At 34.6% G+C, this 21991-nt stretch overlaps 1 protein-coding gene across 3 annotated transcripts in view; it reads right to left on the bottom strand.

The window, feature by feature from the left end:
* Positions 1 to 21991, bottom strand: part of RELN (reelin) — a 534275-nt gene that overhangs the window by 198450 nt on the left and 313834 nt on the right. For all 3 annotated transcript variants that reach the window (XM_070469617.1, XM_070469611.1, XM_070469614.1), the window contains exons 11-12: positions 15135 to 15280; positions 501 to 652 (exon numbers count right to left, since the gene is read on the bottom strand). In XM_070469617.1, coding sequence (XP_070325718.1) covers positions 501 to 652; positions 15135 to 15280 — 298 coding nt within the window. The remainder of the gene's footprint in view (positions 1 to 500; positions 653 to 15134; positions 15281 to 21991) is intronic.

The raw sequence follows: 21991 nt of genomic DNA, 5'->3' as shown, positions 1-21991 counted from the left end.
TTTCTGTGCTTACCACCATATTATAAAGTAGAAAATATTATTAAAGTATTAAAAAGTATTATTAATTTGTTTCTTTCTTAGCTGCCCACAACAAAACAGTCATGCAATGATGAGATATCCATTTAAAACTAATGGTTCAGTTGGTGGACTGTATTTTGGAGAGGCTAGAGGTTTTGGACAAAGGAGTTACTTTGTTCTTAGCTTCTCTCTCATTGTCTTTTCAGCTGTGACCACTGCAGCAGGGGTGGAAAGAAGGTTTTAAGACATTTTGTCTTTAGGTATAGTCATGTAAGACCAAGACTAACTTCTGTTCAGGATGGTTCCAGCAGGGCTGGTGTGAGGCAGATGTGAGCACCAATTTTGCCGAACCAGTAGTACTCATAGTCCATGAATTTTTATTTTATAGTGTAGACAACAAACAACCTTACTTCCTCAGGAATAGGTGATAGTCTAGAACTTGCCCTATTTCGAACAATAAAATTTGTTCAAAATGCACCTACCCATAACAAAGTAAAACCTCAGGTTCCCGTAACCAGTAGTGTCCAGGTAAGGGGTACATATTTTCCTCTCTCCATCTTTGAGGAAGACCAGTGATAAACCTGATTCTATTGTTCCACATTCGGTACCAATGACAGCTCCCACGATGTCCCACCTTTAAAAAAATGACAAACACTAACAGTTAGAATATTAAGCCAAAACTTTATAGAGTATAACATTTTATTTTTAATGAGGAATATTTACTTAGTAATAAATAATTCTGAAATAAAGATGTGGTATCTCCAATTTTCTTGAAGATATCTCTAGTCTTTCCCTTTCTATTACTGTCCTCTATCTCTTTGCATTGTTCATTTAAGAAGGTCTTATCTCTCCTTGCTACTCTCTGGAACTCTGCATTCAGTTGGACCAGAAAGAAAGCTTAGCACTGAAGAATTGATGCTTCTGAACCATGGTGCTGGAGAATACTCTTGAGAGTTCCTTGGACAGCAAGGAGATCAAACCAGTCAAACCTAAGGAAATTCAACCCTGAATATTCATTGGAAGGTCTGGTGCTGAAGCTGAAGCTCCAATACTTTGGCCACCTGATGTGAAGAGCAGACTCACCAGAAAGACCCTGATGCTGGGAAAGATTGAAGGCCAAGGAGAAGGGGGCAGTGGAGGATGAGATGGTTAGACAGCATCACCAACTCAGCGGATGTGAATTTGAGGACATTTCGGGAGATAGTGGAGGACAGAGAAGCCTGGTTTGCTGCAGTCCATGGGGTCGCAAAGAGTTGGACATGACTTAGCAGCTGAACAGCAACAAGAAGGATGTGGCACTACAGGTTTTAGGTAATGAAAATGAAAGTGAAAGTGTTAGTCGGTCAGTCATGTCAGACTCTTTGCAACCCCATGGACTGTAGCCCACCAGGCTTCTCTGTCCATGGGATTTTCCAAGTAAGAATACTGGAGTGGGTTGCCATTTCCTTCTCCAGGGGATCTTCCTGACCCAGGGATCAAGCCCAGGTCTCCTGCACTGCAGGCTGATTCTTTACTACTGAGCCACCAGGGAAGCTCCTAAACAAAGTTTTAAACACATTCCTTTCACTATTACAGTTTTTCTGTGGAGAAAAATTTGATCAACACTATGTATAGTGTGACTTCTCTGGTGGCTCTGTGGTAAGACATCTGCCTGCAATGCAGGAGCTTTAGGAGTCATGGGTTTGATCCCTGGGTTGGAAGATCCCCTGAAGGAGGCCATGGCAACCCACTCCAGTATTCTTTCCTGGAGAATCCCGTGGACAGAGAAGCCTGGCGAATACAGTCCAAAGGTTGCAAAGAGTCAGACACAACTGAAGCAACTTAACATGCATGACATGTATAGTTTATCTGCTACATAATAGCCTTTATCCTCAAAGCACTTAAACAGTTGAGATTGGGGATCAAATTTGAACTAAGGAAACAGGAAATCATAAAAGATAGCACCATAACATTATAAATACTTGTATGGTATTTTGCACATTAAAAATAGTTATAGAATAAAAAGTCAAACAACCTGGCAAAAGTCTAGCAAGTTTTCAGAAAGGTAATGAGATTTAAATATGCAGAAAAGAATAAAATTATTTACTATTTTAAAACTCTTGTATCGCCTTAGTATTTATCTCTGCTCATGTCTAATTTGGACATTGCTTTTCACACAACTAACTTGCCTACAGAGGAAACTGGGACACACAGACATAAGTGGCTTACCTAAGGCCAACTGCCTGTTTGGCTCTGAAATTGAGACAGATATTCTGTTTCTCAGTTCACTGTTATTTTAGTAGTTGCAGTTCTAAGAAGGGTACTGTGCCAGGACAATTATGTTGAACCGTTTGAGACCAAAATGTTTAGAATATGTTAATTTTTTTTTTTTTTTAGTATTTTAACAGATTATATCAATCATTTAAGGAAAAGCAGCTCCTAATAGTACTAGACTACTGTAAATACCAGGAACCTCTCTCCACTCATACAAGAAAATTTCACACTGGTTCATTGGTCTTTTACCTGCTCCATTTATCCCAATTAAGCCACTTAGTCTACTGATCCACAAAGGAAGTTAAGGTTATAAATGATGCATATGATGACTCCTTTTAGGCATCCATCTGCTTTAGAGTATTTTCAAAATGAAAGATTAAATTGGAAAAGATGGAATTGTCACAGACTAAAAGAACGTTTTATTCAAGTGAGAAATGAAATTAGCAGTCTTTTTCTCTTATTAGTTGTAATTAAGTAACTCTTTTAATCTAAATGAATAGGTTTCATGACTTCTACCACAGAGAGGGCTATATGAGACATGATTTAGGATGCATTATTTCTTTTTAATCTTTTTTAAAACATATTCAATTTTATTCTAATTTTCATTTCTCCCAATATATATGAAGATAACAAAAGTGAGGTTATTTTCTTTAAAATAAATATATTACAAATATATATACAATAAAATAAATAAATACAAAGATACATACAAATATATATTACAATAAAAGGAAAAAGAAAATTTAGTCAGCTTTGAAGAAAAAAGTGGAGAGAAATCTGAAAAACCACTTTATAAAATTCTCACTGCTTTAAATAAATTATCTTTCATTCATTAAAAATTCAGTAGGCGCTTCTTATGGCACAAGCTCATTCTTTCATGAATTTGTATAAACACTGGCTCGAGCTTAGTTGGAGGCAAAGTATCCTTGAGGGGGTCCCAGAGCTGAATCAACTACTGAGGGACCTGATAGACACCTGCCTGGACTTCAGAATCCCTCTCCGTCAGGTTGCAAAGTTGTAATCTTTTCCAATTACAAAAATGTCATGGTCTCTGACTCTCTCAATATAATAATTACATGAAGTAAAATTATGATATAACCAAATCTTTTTTTTTGTTTTCTGTGACAATATAAATTTTTATGAACTATGACAAATTTGATTGTCAGTATATGTTTATGGGCGTGAAAATGCCATTTGAATCAAGAGATGCTAGTATTTCAGAGATTTTGTACTGATGTTCTTTCTGCAAAGAATATTCTTGCCCAACCAGCATGGCTGACTCCCTAATCTCCTTTAGATATTTATGATGATGTCACTGACTCGGTGAAGCCCTCCTTAGACATCTAAAATTGCAACCTCCAATATACGTGACACTCCTCCCAATCTGCTTTAATTTTCTCATTAAGAAATATATAAAATCCAAACTATACTATAATATAGAAACAGTATAAGTTATAAGACATATCTGTTTGCTATATAGTCTCATTTAGCATGTTGTATTTTTCATTTACATATCTTGTTCATGAACATAACCAAATCTTTGAGTCCAGCAGTGGTACTTACAGAGCTCTATAGTTTTAGCAATATCTTGGATGGTACTGCAATTTCCCTGAAAAGGAGTGTTACTTCTCTACAGTTTAAATTATTTTCCCCAAGGAAATGTGGTTCTTTGTGAGCTGCATTTGAAGGAATGTCTGCCTAGAGGGAAGAACTCTCTACAACATAGCAATTTATATTTATTCTTTGATGGCTAATTCCAAAAACACATTCTTTACATTATTTATTATAAATACATTGGTATCTATTATTTATAATAGAATGGGGAAAAGTTGGAATACGCAAAAAAATTTAATAGTCAATAAAATGCCTTAAGGCAACTTTGTTCCTTAGAGGTAGAAGGGCAAAATAATATTTAATTTATATTTTAGTGTATGTCTTTCTACTTTTTGTATCAAAAAGAGAATTCTTTTTGTAAGCAAAAATAATTTAAAGAAGTTTTTTTTAACTGGAAAGCTGGTAATCGTCCCTATTAGCTGCTTTGGAATGCTTTGAGAATATAATTACATTTTAATCAGCTCACACTTTAATAGTTTTAAGAATGATACAAAAGTATAACTGATTCATTTAGCTGTATACCTGTAACTAACACAATAGTGTAAATCAGCAATACCCCAATAAAAATTAAAATAAAGAATGATCTGAAGGAGTAAAACTTAAATATTATAACCAAAAAAAAAAAGTGAGATGATAGATATGTTAGCTAACTAGATTTTACAATGTTTATGTATATCAAATCAACATGATGTACACTTTAAATATCTTACAACTTTATATGTCAATTGTATCTCAATAAAGCTGAAATTAAAAATACTTTTTTCATAAGCTCAAAAAAGAATGACGAATATTCTTCAAAGGGCAATCTGGCAGTAATTATCAAAATGAAAATTACATATCTACATATATATGTATATGTATATATCTGATTCTCTAATTTTCTTTTTTGTTCTTTTAGAAATTTCTCTTTCAGAAATACTTTAACAAGCATAGAAAAAAATCTATCACAATATTCTTTGACTATCAACAGAGGTCCAGATAGATAAATTGGTACAGCAGATAGATAAATTGGTACAGTGCCTTTCTGAAATAACTGACTAGAAGAGACATTCATAATATATTGTTAAGTTTTAAAAAATCAAGTTTAGTAAGGAAAATGTGACTCTAGAGAGTATTTTTGTATAGTTATAGAAAAATTTCTGAATGAATATATACCAGAAAACACATCTACATTTTAACAGTGAAGAGTGAGATTCACATTGGAAGACTTTTAATTTTTACTTTACACATTTTTTTTCTTTTGCAAAAGGAAAATCACTTTCAGAAAAAGGAAGAAAAACATTCAATTTATATGTGTTAGAATTCAGAATGAAAAGTTAAATTATTTCATCATAGATTGATGAAAATACTAAGAATATGAACATAGGAAACAGAGGTCTCATATTTTAAATACCTTTTCCCCCCGCTACAAATATTGGCACAAAAGCCTCTAAAAGGTAGTGGAACTTTTCACATGATCTATGAAGATCTGTTTTATTATATTTTCCAGAATATATTAAACCACCTAAAGGTGATGACTTTAGGCTTGAACTAAGATATAGAATAGAGCCTGGCTATAAGAGCCTACATTTACCAGATTCATAACATTTTTTTATCTACTAGAAATTCTCTGAGATTGAATAAGTTCATTACATCCATAAGGTCTCTATTTGGGATGAATTCTTTGATATTTAATAAGGAATGTGCCATAGGTAAAGATTCTTCCACATTCATTTATATTCATGAGGCTTATCTCTAGCATAAGTCCTGTGAGGTCTAGCAAGGTGTATACTTTGACTAAAGGCTTCTCCACCTTCATTGCATTTATAGGTTTTTCCTCCAGCATGACAGCTTAGGTGAAGGTAAAGGATGAGTTCTCTTTGAAGGCTTTCCTGTATGCAACGCATTTAAAAATTCTTTTCTTCAATTGGTTCTGCTATATTTCACTAAAATTCAGTTTTGTCTTAGGTTTTTATTACATGCATTATTTTTATTTACACTCTTGTTAGAATAAGATTAATAAAGAGCACTGGCTTCAGAATGGTAGAAAACACTCAGCTTTCTCACCAATAAAACAGAAATATGACCTAGACTGAGGATGTTTAGAGAAAAAGATGTATCGCCTGGCATATTACAGGTTCAAATAATGTTAGTTCCCTTTTCTCCAACCCCACCCCGCGCCCCGTAAAATGTAGTGCTATATTTGTTTTAAAATAAGTCAAAGTGGCAATTCAAATGAACTTCTAAATTACAATGAGCATTTTTTCATATTACAATTAGCAGAGCAGCAATCTTGCACAAAGTTGCAGTACAACATGCAAAATGTAATTGCTTAATCAATCAATTTAAGCAAGGAGATACTTAGCTGAAAGAAAACTGTACTTTCGATCAGTGGGTCTTTTGTATAGACCAAGATTTGGGCTACAAACCTATCTGGGCATTTAAATTTATTACTTATGTGATCTGAATGGTCAAGTGGTTTTGCTTTAATAATAATGAACGTGCCTGTTTAAAAAAAAAAAACTAGACCCACTTAATACAATGTTAACTCGGACTGTCAATCTGTCCTTGATTCACTTATTCTGAATTATAAGCTTAAATAAAATCCCTCTGGAGCTTTATAAGCATCTTGTGAAAAGGATCCTAAGCCAGAGGTACCATAATTCTTCTGGGTAGGATAGAGGGAAGAATTTGTAGAAAATAGCAAGAGATGCTCAAACTGTTCTGAAGAGTTTTAAATAGCTTTAAGGCCAATTTTTAGTAAAAACATCAACTGACATGGAAGGGGCTATAATGGAGATTGTTCTTGTTGGCCTATATGCAGTTTAGGTTTTCAAGGATATGTGTAACATTCTTTGGGATTATCTCCCCAGAAGGGGAAGCCAATATAAATTTGTTTTATTAAGTTTATATTGCCTTTTTCTTGGTCTTATTCCAGTGAATAGCACTGAAATTTAAGAAAGACATCTTGAAAGACATTTTGAAACTTAAAAGACAGTTGCAGGTATGACCCACTTTTCTAAGCAATGACATTAAAAAATATAACTAATACTTTGTATTTTGGTCTCTTTATATAAATTCCCAATCAGAGACTGAGTTATGGCTGACCTGAGGAAAACATTTTCTCTGCTCAATTTTTTTCTGTAATCTTTGACGAGATATTTTAAAATGTATTTCTTGGAAGAATTTCTTCAGAACAAATTTATAAAGCAATTATCTTAATAGGGTGTGGATGGTAGCAGAATGGGAGTGTTAGGCCTGGAGGTTGGAGGGAACTGGGAATAGTCAGCTCAGCAGTTGGGAGACTACTCTCTCTGTTTGCCCTCCAGCATCCCTTCTATGTCTTGCTAGTGTTTTGGAATTCTGGGTTTTTCATCTATTTTCTATTACTATAGCTATATTCTCATTATTGTAAAACTGGAAGACAAAACAATTAATATTTTACTATATTTCTAATATTTTATATGTGTATTTCAGCATGGTCATGAAAATATTATACAGATGGTTTTGAATTTTGCCTTTTTTCACTTACATTAATAATATACACTTCCCCCAGATTATTATTAACTCTTTAAAAATGGGTTACATAATATTTTCTTATATATGCCAAACTAGTAACTATTTTGTTGTCATACTTCAAAATACATCACTAAATAATTATACTATTTAGCATAATTTATGGGGCTGAGGAATTAAATTCTCCATTTTCTAATGCTCCTAGATGTGTTTGTTCTATTAATAGATAACCCTGAGCTATGTTTCTTGAGGTATCAGAATTCTGCTTCTCCTTCATATAAACTCCTAGATATTCAGGAGTGCCTTGTGGTCAATGTGGAGCAGGTGAACTACTGAAGAAAGACTATGGAGAACAAAGACATGCTGAAGAAGTGGGCATCTGAGCATTTCAGTGCCAGCAGCCTCTTCTAACACTGCTACAGAAAAATCCTATCGTGGTCTAATGCTGTTCCAAGCTGTGAGGAATTAAGATTCAGAGTTCATTCTCTTTTTTCTGTGACTTCAGTAAAGACAGTCCTTTCTCGAAGAGGAAGATCGTTGCTGTATTCTGGATGCTCACATGTACAGCTAGTTTGGAGGGGAGGAGGGTATTAATTCAAGAATGGCAGTGCCAAAAGTGAAGAGAAAAATGTGCTGCAAATTAAACAAGGAATTCCAGAACAATTCTGGCATACCTAATCATATGAACTTATTTTTTATTATTTGAAAATTTACTGTTTATGTTTTAAAACAGAAAAATAATTTGCTTAAATAGAAAGCAATGTTAGAACCCACATCAAAAGCAAACCTGAACAAATAAGTCTTTTAACAGCTTGAAACAAGTTAACTCTGATCTATTTTAGCAATTCCATGGTTTCAAAATATATCCAATTATCATTTTAACTAATACTGTCTTTCTTAAAATGACCTCCCATTAGTTTACTTAGAGAATCTCATTTAAGTTTCATTGGACTATTTAATTTTGTTTGTGTTTCTTTTATATCTTATTAGTTTCTGTGAGTATAATTTTTCTTTTTGAATACCACTTTGGTCATATCCTATTATCAACAGTAATCACAGTTGGAACAGCAACCAATTTTTAATTTTTTTTGATTGCTTGTTATGTCATGCATTGTGCAAAGTGCTCTTCATATATTATTGCATAAAATATTCCTTTTTAGTCCTTTTATTGCTTAAATCTGAATTTTATTTTATAGGGTTTGAATACCTGATATTAATATGCCTCCTTGCTTCTTTTGTTGCATTTATCTGGTATATTAGCTTTTCTTCATCAACTTTCAACTTCTTATGTTATTCTAGCTTAAGTCTTTCATAAATAGCAAATATATAGCTGATTTTTTAAAACATACTATGAAAATCTCAAATAAATGAACATAACTCATTCAAGTTTATCTTGCACTGATATATTTAGATTGAAAAAGTGAAAGTGTTAATCGCTCACTGGTGATCTCCTGGACTGTAGCCCACCAGGCTCCCCTGTCCATAGAATTTTCAAAGTAAGAATACTAGAGTAGGTAGCCATTCTCGTCTCCAGGGGATCTTAGATTGGTTCATGCCAAACTGTTTTCTGTTTTCTATTTACCTTGTTTTTTGTTTATTTTTCTGTCACTTTCCTGGCATTTGTGGACTAAGTTCTCTTTATTCTGTTAAGCTAATGCTTTAGAAGTTATGTAGCCTATACACGGCTAACATAATTTCTTTAACACACCTATTTACCCTTAAAGCTTTCTACTAACATTAAGAGTTATCCAAGACCTATATTCTCACTCCAAGCAAGTAAAGAATGTTGGCAGTATTTTAATTCCTTCTTTTTCTCTTCTTGTCAGTTTCCCTTTGTACCTTTCATATTGAGGTCATCTGGGCTTTAACTACAAATTTTGATTTAAATATTTTAATAATCAATTTTTTTTTTCAGTCTGAACTACAAGCTTTCCTTTTTTCCTTGCTCACTACTCTTTCTTCAATCTATCATATTTCTCTTGGATTAACGTCTATGGGTACATCTTCTGGTAATTCTTTCAGAGAGTGTTCAGGAGTAGTAAACTTTCTGAACCCTTTTGTCTGAAAAGCTTTTTATTTCTCTCCAATACTTGAATCATATTTGTCTGCAGGACAAATATGTTATGTTCCAAACAGTCCTCTCTCAGAACACTAAGATAACTGCTTCATTTTTTGAAACTTATGCTTAGTGTTACCAAGGAAAGCACAATGAAACTCATCTACAGATTTAGGATTTCCACTTTCAACTGTGTTCTCCCTTATGGTCTAGGACCGGATATTTTTGCATCCATCTTGCTAAACATTTTCATTCATAGCAACTATGTCTCTTCTTTCTTCTTTTTTAAGTTTTGGGAACCTTTCTTCGATTTTTTTTTTTTAATATTTCATTCCATATATTCCCTCTGACCCTTCCTCCTTTAGGAATTCCTATTATTTCTAATGTTAGAAATGCTATTCTTCACCCTTTACTTTATAGTATAGTATATACACTATACAATAATCCTAAGTTTTAGAAACACTTCAAAACTCAAATTTCCAGCTCACCAATTTGTTCTTTACCTATGCCTATGCTCATATTCAGGGGAAAAATCCATTAAACTTGTTTCAACAATCATACATTTTCATTTTCCACATCTCTATTTTTTTCTTCATAAAATCTGTTTTAATTTAACAAATACAGTATGCTTTCTCATCCCTCTGAGGACATTAACTATAATTCTTATAAAATTTCCGTTTGTTTACTCTGCTACTTCTCTTTTCTCAGCTCGTAGCTGTCTAGTTTGATTAATTATTTGTATGGAGCCGATTTTCCTTAGATTTGACGATTCCAGATCATTTGCTCAGATTTGTATCCGCTACTCACCCTTAGTTTTGGTGTAAAAATGCCCACCAGTGAGAGCAGATGTGTTCTTGGGTGGGGAGTGCCATGGGCATCCTTGAGGTGTGCAGTCACCTGGCGCCGCCCTGCTTCTCCAAGTGTTCACATTCCCTGCTTGTTCCTGAGGGCAGAAGTGCCCACACAGGAGCTGGATGCAGTGAGACACTCACCTACTTGGCAATCTCCACAGCAGGACGTCAGAGCCCCATCTGATTCCTGTGTTCAGTACCTATACCTTTGTGTACTGCCTCATTCAATATGTATTTTAAGTTATGGTTTTCTCCTTTAATCAGATCCTTTTATTTTTCTCATTTTTTGTAACACTTCCTAATTCCTGGCTCAATTAGGGCACACTTTTTTCTTTCAGAGTGTCGTTACAGATTCATTTGCTCATTTTCTATAATTTCCAAGGATTTGGGGCAGTTATGGAAGACTAGAGTATGCTCTCTTGATTCAATAGTCTGATATTCAATTACTCAGCCATTAAAAAAAAAAGAAATAATGCCATATGCAGTAATATGGATGGACCTGGATCTAGAGATTATTATACTAAGTGAAGTAAGTCAGAGAGAGAAAGACAAGTATCATATGATATTGTTTACATGTATAATATAAAAAAGTGATACAAATGAACTTATTTACAAAACAGAAATAGACTCACAGACATAGACAACAAACCTATGACTACCAAAGAAGAAAGGCTGGGAGAGATAAATCAGGAGTTGGAGATTAGCAGATACAAACTATTATATATAGAATAAACAGTAAGGTCCCACTCTATAGTACAGGGAACTATATTCAATATCTTGTAATAATCCTATAGTGGAAAAGAATCTTAAAAAAGAATATATATATACATATATATCATATATATAGCACATATATATATCTATGTGTATATATATCTTTTTGTGTGTGTGTGTATATATATCTGAATCACATTGCTATATATCCGAACGTAACACAACATTGTAAATTAATTACACTTCAAAACACAGCTTAACATTCATTACATTGTGGAGGTTCTCTAACATGAATATTTCAGTGAAAGCAATAAAACAGATATTTTGAAAAGTTATCTGAATAGTTAAAAACATGCATGAAAAATATACAAATTCAATATTCTAGTAATGTGTTTCTCTACAAAGTCCCCTCCCACCTGAAGACAGCTTCGGCTAGGTGAGATACTGTAGTTGCTAATTAAATGATGTGTTTATAAGGTTAAGCCAAAGTTCACAAAGGCTCACATAAATTATCAGTTTATCTATTAAAGTTTCTATCTTGCTGAAGTAACAGATGTGCCTTCTCTAGGAAAAAGAAAATAAACTTTAAAATCCCACTTAAAATAAACCTATCTACATACAGCTTTGTGATGTGAAAGGCAAACAATTTTTGGGTCTTTGTGATCTGAGATCAAATAGTTTCATTAAAATGGTAAGGAAACAGGAATATTTGGAAACTGGGTTCCAAAAAAGTCATAATGACTGTGGATACTTTTTCTTGCCTGAATTCATATGAAATGTTTTGAAGATATTATTAGAGAGGATTGCATATTCTTTTTTCTCTTTCATAATTCTTATGGGAGAAAAAACAGTTAAAAGATGAAAATATTATATCCATATTAATAATTTATTTTTTGTGTGTTAAAAGAAAGTGACCTCAAAGTGTCAGAATTCAATCAATTCAATTGGTCACTCTTGAATACTGTGGGAATTTAACACCAACATTTTATGTCTATTTCAGCAGTGAGCTTATGATGATAAATTGTCTGTGTGGGTGGTGATGGTTGAGGGGAAGAATGAGACAAATATTCAGTAAATCTGGCTCAAAAAAACACATCAAGAATTTCACTACCAAGATCCTAATCTGTTTTTCTTTGTCAGTTCTTACCCTAGATAAAAATGCTTCACATTAATTTGATTGTGACAGGATATCTTCACTGGAGTTTTGATTAAGAATTACTACAACAGCATTCTCTCCTAGATCAATAAAGCAGCATTTGGGAGTGAGTAGGTGTGGAAAAGGTATACACACATATACACATTCACATACAACATTACAGATTAAACCAGCAATCCATCACCATCCCAAAACAAAGAAAGTACTAGATTATCTCATTATCTTTTTATATCATTTTTTATAATATAAGGCCAACATGGATAACTGATTCACCAGATAAGAGTATAAATGAAGTAGTTCTGAGAGGGAGCAGTGTGGTCTGACATCCTTGGGGAAAAGCTACAACAAAGCTAAGGTGTGGTTGCTAGAATAATTAAGCTGCTTTCAGAATTTAGGTGAATTGTGTTCCAATTACAGTGACACAGGTGCTTTTGTCAAGCACATTATTCTATGTTATTGGAACAGAAATCTGCTGACAACGTCACGGCTTGAAAGTACCAGCCTCTTAACTGTGACCAAAACCTGATATATCTTAGCACTGAGAATCGGCCAAAGAAACCACGTGAGTCACTAAGTGAATGGAATTTGGTCTGATATTCCTGTGTCTGTGTTGACTTTAGCTCTTTTTTCAAGCATAAATACTTTTATTTCTCTTGGTTTGTTTTGGGAGATGAAAGTTTTGGTTTAACCACAAGTTCTCATATCATTGGTGCTCTGAGATAATAGAATGTCTGATCTGTTAACTGGAATATATTTTTTGCCAGTTATTTTTCTGGATTAGTACACTAATTTTCTAAAGTATGTTTGGTTTCTTTTAATATGAAATAAGTTCCTTTCTAAGCTTAATTCCTAAAGGGTTTTTCTGTGTGTTTGAACTAAGTCTCCACTAATGTTAGTAGTGGAGAGCTGTGTGGACCATTAGTCGATATAGTAAAGCATTCTTTTGTTCTTCTACAGACGACCTTTGACAATAAAACAAAGAAGAGGACATTCTGGGAGAGGAAATATGTGGATACGAAGGCCATACATAAAAATAAACTGTATCTCTTCTCCAAAGAATAAGAGGACATTAGAACTTTGAGGAAAGAGATACATAGCTAACTAGCTAGCCAGTTAACTAGATAAACTGGTAGGAAAGGGTTTGCATGTCAGAATGTTACCACTGGAGACTTGTGTTTCTCTCTGCTTTAGTAGGAAGGAGGCTGGGTATCTGGATACTACTGGGGCATCACCTGAGTTCCCAGGGGATATAGGTCTCACTGAAAAAGAATAACCTGTCACTGCTGCATGGATAGTACAAACCTGGAGAGGTGAAGGAGTGGAGGTCAATGAGTCTTTGGTGCTTGAAAATTTGGGACCCTCTCATAGACAGTCAAGCTCCATTGTCAGGAAAGGGATCTGAACTGGTCTTTTATATCAGAAGTCAGAAAGAGCTGATGTGCTGGTGATGGGTCTTTTATCTCCAGAAAGTGGGTAAAGAAGACTTGGGTGCATGGTCAAAATTCTAGATCCCATCAATAGTCTATGAGGGGAGTAGAATGAGCCCTGTTTGTGTAAGGAAAGCAGCCAGCCTCCTGGGGAGATCCTGGACACAAGAAAGAGAAACAATGGTCGCTGGTCCCTCAAACAGACACCAGAGCCATACTAGACAGGGAACTTCAAGGGTGATAAGAACCTCAGAGGAGAAGGACTTTGTGGACTTGAGGGCCTGAGCATTACTACTAGGATTGGAGAGGTCAATGGTATCCCCTGGGGCGGGGGTGGGGTCCCTCAAGGCATCAGTTTTCTTCAGAGGCTTCTCACAGGCTAGATTTCCCTGAGGTAGGAAGAGCAGGGCTGCAGGTACTAGTAGAAATCTCGCTTGCAACAGTGAGAGATCCTGATGTGGCAGCAGAAAGTCAAGCAGCAGCAGCTTAGGCTGCTGGTCAGAGTTCCCTCTTATCGGGTTCAAGTGCAGTTTCTGGGCAATGCATAGGAAGTGGGGAACCCAACAAGTCCATGGTGGCGCTCTGGTCCCTCAGGCACTTAGGTCCCATCCAGTTTTGATTGAATTTGTTGAGATCAGAGATATGTAAATACCTCAAATGTTGTATTCTTGAAAAGTTTATGATAGTTAACAGTTAAGTGATTGCTATTTCATAATCATTATGAAACTATATTTTATGTTAACTTCATTTGCCTTCATCATGGTTTCAGAAAACATGTACTAAACAGTAAGAACCTGGTGTTCTGATTACAAGTGTAGATGTATTGAAAAAAAGAAAAAAAAAGGCCAGGTGAGAACCAGAAAATTTCTAGAATTCCAACATACACTATCTTATGATTCTGACTCTCTGAACCTGTTAATTTTTCTCAATTTGAACTTCTGAAAGTGTCATTCAATTAATAGAAATATCTTAGGGACACTGGACCCAGAAGAAGGCACACAGTTTAGAAAAGCAAGAAAATACTGCCACCAAACCATCCTCATTGTTTCAACTTCAGGGTCATATCCTTCCTTTAAAAATCTCTAAATGGTAAATTTTACCCCCCAAACAACAAATTGTTATAGACCCATAGAACTAATTGTTATAGATCAAAACCATATTCCACTAAAAATTGGTAACAGCATCCGTAAATCTCAGATCCCAGGGAGACAACTGAAAGTCTCAATATAAAAGTAGTGGAAAGATTTTTATATGCTATACACATTGAAAAAAAAAACTTTTCCTGGTAATAGCTGCATAAACAAAGATGAGATATAAATAGTCAACTGAAGTTAAAAGATATTTGCAATCACAACTTTTTAGCATGCATAAAATAATTGATTGCTTAATAAAGAATGTTTAAGATAAGTGTACCCCTTTGGCTTGTCCATGATAAGACTCTCCAGTATTGACTTAAGTATGCTTTTGCTATTTAACAATATGCATTTAAAATATGTCCAGTGGAATAAATGTAAGTGCTATACACAGCATGGGAGATAACAATTACTTACCCTGTAGGCTGGCTCTCAAATTCTTCTGACCACTGCTCTTGAATATCCTCTGTAGAAAGATCTACATCCCGGGTGGTGGCAAAATTGAACTCGCTGCCTTCATTTCCATGGAAATAAATGGAGTTCCCATCTGACTGACAGCTATGCTGTAGATAAAAAGAGAGCATGGGGTGTCCATTGAATTGGTTTTGTGGCTGTATCTGTCTTGTTCATGTATAATTAGAGTTTTTAGAAGTCACTATATTATTCCCTCTACCATGGACTCTGAAATCAAAAGAGCTTGTTACCTCTTTTTCTTTTTTTTGGTTTTATTTAATTCAGTTGCAATTTCTATCTTATTAAGTTATCACAAAAAGAGGAGTCAAGAGACCATTTGAGCTTTGCCACCTCAGCCTTCAGTGTGAAACAAGAATATTTTAATTGAAATAATTTCCCATCTTTACCACAGTCCTTGTTGTGGGAATTAAGTGTGATAATGACTTGTCATATATTTTCAATACTGTGGTTATGGACTTAAATCACACTGACCTTTTCATTATTCCATATATTTCTGGCTTGCCATTCAAGCCTTTCACAATTTGTCTCTAAATGGGATATGAGCAGAATAGCTTGCTAATCAAAACATGGAATACAGAAAAGGTCAAAGTAATCCCTGATATGATGGTATATTCTCAGCCAGCTTTTGAGTAAAAGTTTCTGACCAGATCTAGGAAGTACATGATGTCCCCAATGAGAAGCCTGTAAACAACAAACTTTGTCATTCTCCAAAAGAACACCAGGCTTACAGAAAACAAAGATAAATAATTTCTTGTAAAGCCTTTTTTTAATATAATTTTTTTTTCCCTAGCTTCAAGTAAAGAATCAAAGGCAAAATCCAACTATAGAGCTGAGTAAACTGAGTACTTAAGTTTTAAAAATATGATAAGTTTTTGCATTAATCATTTTCTGGTAATGTTACACATAGAGATAGGTTAATAAATAAAAGATCAAACATTCTTTCAAGTTTTATATACTCTTAAAATAAAATAGAAATGAAGGAAAACTATTGGACACAGAATTTCAGTTAGATCCTGTGACTGTAGGTTCTGTAGGGCAAGGATCATATTCTTGTATTCCAGGTCTTAGCATAATGCTTGGCATATGGCAGTAATTAAAAAATATTTGTTGAATAATTTAATAAATGAATAAATTCTGATATGGTTATGTCTTTCAGTTAATTCACTAATTTTTACGGAAAACTCACAAGGTAGGAAGCATCAAGGAAGTCAGTGGAGAGAAGAGGTTTATAATTGATAATAATAATAATAATCTACTCTTTGCTCTAAAAAAATTGCAGCCTAGTTGAGGTATATCAAAGGCAGCATACGGAAAGTGCTAACGAGTGAAAGAAGGTAGCAGTCACTCTGTCCAGGGCTGGTCTAAATGAGCAGGCTTCATGGAAGAGCAGGTCTTCAATTGGCTTTAAAGGATGGGTAAAAATCCAAGTTGGATGACAAATATGAATGAATGACAGGTGGTAAGTAGGCATAATTTTGAAAATTAGACTGGAGCCTGACTGTAGAGGATCTCAAATGATATTCTGAGATCACCGCTATATTCCATTGGTGGTGATGTCCTAAAACAGAGCAGTAATATGTGCAAAGAAATATTTTATGGCAATTAAACTGATGGTGGCAGATAAAACCAACAGGGAGGGAAATCAGACTACTATAATCAAAGAGTAAAAAAGCTTCCATAAGTTTCCAGACATTCATGAGAGTTGGAGCACATGATCTCGGGGGAGTCATTTCACAGCACTGACATGAGGCATACACACTATGCCTCTCATCAGCTTGAAAGTGAAAGCGTTAGTTGATCAGTCTTATCTGATTCTTTATAGCCCACAGGTTCCTCTGTCCATGGAATTCTCCAGGCAAGAATACTGGAGTGGGTAGCCATTCCCTTCTCCAGGGGATCTTCCTAATCCAGGGATCAAACCCAGGTCTCCCATATTGCAGGTATATTTTTTAGCATCTGAGCCACCAGGGAAGCCCCCAGGTTAGATAATGCTATACTGTGTGGCAGGCTTCACCTGCTTGAAGTTCTTCTTCACAATGAGTACACATTATTCATGGATGCTACACTGAGCTCATGATATGCAATCCTTAATTCACACACATCGATCAAAACTAGGATTTAGTTTATTTAACAGTAAAATGAAACTGTCAAGCAATGACAAACTCAAAGATCCTCTACTACTATGTACTCTATAAGGATAATGGAATGCCAACTAGAATAACAAAGATTACCTTCCTAATAATAAAGCCACCAAGCTCTAAATAGTGGTTTTTACAATTATCTTCTCATTCTGGGATCCTGAGCAACTGCAGTTCAGTTCAGCTCAGTCACTTATTTGGGTCCGACTCTTTGTGGTCTATATTCATTTGGAATCAATATGACTTTTCTACACTGATGCAAATAATATTAGGTCATTGACCAAGAAAGAGACAACCATGAAAAATCTATACACATGAAAATGTTACTTGTTTAGAAGAATGTTACATTTTACATGTTACATGTTACAGTTTGGAAGAATATATTTGTGTAATGAAAAGAGTGATTTGCTTAACATAAAATCTTGGTCATTTCTGACTAAACGTCAATTTAATTACTTCCATTTTGATTTTGTTTACCTCAGAACTGCTTGTTAATATTTAAGACTCTGTGTTACACATAATTATGCTTTGCTACTCTCCCAAGATTTATTTATTAACATATTTGATGCATATTTTAATTTAGCTGCTGCTGCTAAGTCGCTTCAGTCGTGTCTGACTCTGTGTGACCCCATAGACGTAAGCCCACCAGGCTCCCCCGTCCCTGGGATTCTCCAGGCAAGAACACTGGAGTGGGCTGCCATTTCCTTCTTCAATGCATGAAAGTGAAAAGTGAAAGTGAAGTCCCTCAGTCATGTCCGACACTTAGCGACCCCATGGACTGCAGCCCACCAGGCTCCTCTGTCCATGGGATTTTCCAGGCAAGAGTACTGGAGTGGGGTGCCATTGCCTTCTCCTAATTTAGTTGAGATGGAAAATTTATGTAAAGAAACATCATTATGAAACTGAATACCATATTGTTAAACTCATTTTACAAACTTAAGTAGGTATTTTTTAAAAACTGAGGTATATTTTAAAGGATCTTTTTGTTAGTTATTTGGCTGTTACCAAACACATTTGGTGGTTTAGTAGACCATTTGTGATAATACAACTGTTATAAATTAGCTATCAAAAAATATGTTTTTTATATTTCATAATTTTGTATCTTTGTGAGATTATGGGTGTTCACTAAATTCACTGTGATGATCATTTCACGATGTATGTAGTCAAATAATTATGCTGTACACCTTAAACTTCTATAATGTTATATATCAATATCTCAATAAAACTGGAAGAAAAAATTAGCTGTCCATATACCTTTACACCGTGTATGGGTATAGGTGCTTGAACTTCCCCTTAGAACCCAATTCAATTAATTGAGCTGAGGAGATTAGGGTTACTTAAAAAAATACCCCAAATACTGGAAACTAAAAGCATTCTTGACATGGAATGAAAACTCAGTTACTGTCCATCTTCAAGGAGTTTAGGGATCAGAATCAGAAGGCATGTTCCTTGTTGATGTTTGACAGAAAAGAACAAAATTCTGTAAATCAATTATCCTTCAATTAAAAAATAAATAAATTTAAAAAAAGAAGGCATCTTCTGATGCATTTTCTCTACTGAATGGCTACATGGTTCTGCATAACTCATTTAACCCATCTAGGCCTTAGTTTCTTAGGCTGTAGACTGGGGCCACTAATATCTATATCCTAGAGACACTGTAAGAAGCACAAATTATATGTGGAAGTGGTTTTTTGGAAATCTCTAAGTGCTACAAAATAACTGTTATTTTATTTCTGAACATGCTATTTTCCAAAAATAAGCTATTATATTCCCTTAGCAGTATATACCCATAGCAGTAGGTTATAGAGAAATAGAACATTTAAATCTATTTTGAACTGGGTTTCTCATTATAAGTCATTAAAATTCTTCAGAACAACTTAAAACCTTTAATAAAATGTAAAAGAATACACTGCACAATACAATATGGTAAAATATTACAATCATTCATTAATTTTCAGAATATACTGAATCATGAATTAGAACTTTAAAGCTCTCCAAATGTTGGCAGCTTACCAAATATTTCCCTTTAGGAAAACTTAATGATGCAAGGTGTCTGCTGCCACTTTTCTTACAGATGAACTTTCATTGTATAACATACATGTGTTTATGTTAAAAATCCAAACAAAATGTGAATTTAAAGAATGAAAAGAATTTTAGGAAATTACTCAGTGATTTTAATACCCAGTTGTTCTTGCCTTGCATCTATTCAAATTCATGTCATTTACATGCAATGACAACTAAAATCTGAACAACTTCATAAAACAGTTAAATTTCTAACTCTGTGAGATATATGAGCTCTTGATACAATAAAACCAAGAATATTTTGGAATTTAGGACAATTTTATATTGAGTATGGGAAAATATGGCAGGTTTTCTTGGACAAATGATTACAAATAACATGTGACTTTCTGAGTCTCAACTTTTGAATAACTTATAGTGAGTATCAAATAATTCAGAATTTATTTTGAGTAAAATAAAGATATAAATTATGCAGATGGTTCTACATATTCCTTTCTATCCTTAGTCCTCCTAATTACATAATGACATTAAATATTATTTTTACTTCATTTCATTATTTTAGCATTGACCAATGACACATTCTTTATACTTCCAAGTACTAGGAAAGCTCCAGTTTTTAAAAATCCCTACTATATCATCCTTATTTGTTTCCATCTATCAATCAAAAATATTTCTCTACTTTGCTGTTACATGGATTTCCTTTACTTGAAAAGCAGAACACACTGTAACTAACTGACATGAATTTGCCATTCAGAAAAACATCAACAGGAAACATCAGTGCAAATTCCTCAATATAACAAGTCTTTGGCCACAATTCAGGATAGCATTTTCCTAAGGTTTCTCTCTATACTCTGCTAAAAATGTTAATGACTTCACCTCTGTACTTGTAAAAAAAGGTACTTGCAATCACCTCTACCATAGTTTAATTAGGTTTTCATCAAAGATGAACACTGAGGCACCTCTTAATATTATCTCCCTGGGGTCTAATGGCCCTGATGATTCTTTCAGGTATCTGTAGCCTTACAATTTATTTTTGACGATATCCTTTTAGTTGGAGTGAGTATACTGGGCATCTGGGCAATGCCAGCTTGCAGAGAGCCGGTGGCAGATGGAGTGAAATCCGCCCGGTGTGCCTTCCCCTCCACATGAGCAGAGAGCCATCCATTTCCTCCATTAAGGAGTTGTCACTCAGCCCACCCAGCTGGAAGACCATTTTTGATAGCCAAGCTGGCTGGTGGCAGACGATTCAGATACAAAGTGCACTTTAAAAGGAAGCTAAAACATCATTTGTAGGAAAATTGAAAATGCATGGCTTCCACCACAGCCAATATTTTAATGACTGTAATATTTTAAGTGATTATTTTTGCCACTTCAGATTGCTCCTTAGAGAGGAGAGGTTTTTTAATTAAAATCTAGGCAACGCAAACAGATGAGATATGAGGAGCAGAGGAAAGAGAAATAAGATGAATAAAATTAATTAAAATGGCATTGTTGGCAGAGCCATAAATTAGCCACTGTCTGGTTGGAAACAAAAATACGCTGATATAAAAGTTTCTGGATTAAAGTGAGATGTGTGACTAAGTGACCAGAAATGGACTGACCTACAGCATTACATATCATTGTGTTTACTAAGCCTCTTACCATGTTGTAGCTATTATCATATAGAGATACATATTTCCTACATCCTGGTTCAATGGCCTTTAAAGGTACAGACTTACATGCTTATAAAGAAAAAAACAAAATAGGAAGAGAGGGATTTCTTTCATGAGGCAAAATGAATTTCTTTCATTTGCACACATTCAATTTCTAGGTAATTTAATACCAGTTAAAAAACTGATAACTTGGCTATAAACACAGTCCAGGTGCAGGAGGGCTGAAGTGCATTTTCTCTAGTCAACACAATAGATTCAACCACAGTGAGCAAATTTTAGGGAGTTCAAAGAGTCTTTTTTTTTTTCCTCATTATTTTCTGGATTCATTAAGCATTTGAACCACTTTATACTATGATTCATAAAGGTTCAATTTATGGTATATTTTGTGACAAGTGTGTAATTATTTGGCAATAGTTATGACAATTCTAAAACAGCCATAGTGACAGATTTGAATTGGAGTAACGAGAGAAAGAATAACAATGAAAAATTCCACAGAGCAGTTGTTAACCTTGTCTGTAGAGATCAATATGACTTTCACAGTGTCTGAGGTTTTCAGTCTTGCCTCCTCAAATTAAGGCCCAGAACACCAGACACAACCTGGGAGGTTGCAAGTTACTGAGGAACAAAAGGGCTGGGACTTTATTATACAGTGTAGCTGGCTTTGAAAATCAAAGCTGTTTGACCTTGGAGAAGTCACTGAGCTCTAGAAGCCTCTTTATTTTCATCTGTGAAATGAGGGCAATTGTGAGGATTAAATGAGATAGTGCAAGTAACATGCTTATTCCAAAGACTGCTAAATCTTAGGAAATCAGTAAATGCTAATTCCCTTTCTTTTTTCATCCCCTATCTTCATTCATTTAACAAACTTTACCTTAATGAGTACCACTATGCAAACAGTTGAGCTCTGTGCTGTGCTAAGTACAAAGATGATGGGAAATGTTACCAGGTTTTATATGTTCATATAGAATAAAATAAATTTCCCATTGAATAT

Source organism: Odocoileus virginianus, chromosome 1 (genome assembly GCF_023699985.2).
Source record: "Odocoileus virginianus isolate 20LAN1187 ecotype Illinois chromosome 1, Ovbor_1.2, whole genome shotgun sequence".
Classification (NCBI taxonomy): Eukaryota; Metazoa; Chordata; class Mammalia; order Artiodactyla; family Cervidae; genus Odocoileus; species Odocoileus virginianus.
This window is presented reverse-complemented; position numbering and strand designations above follow the sequence as displayed.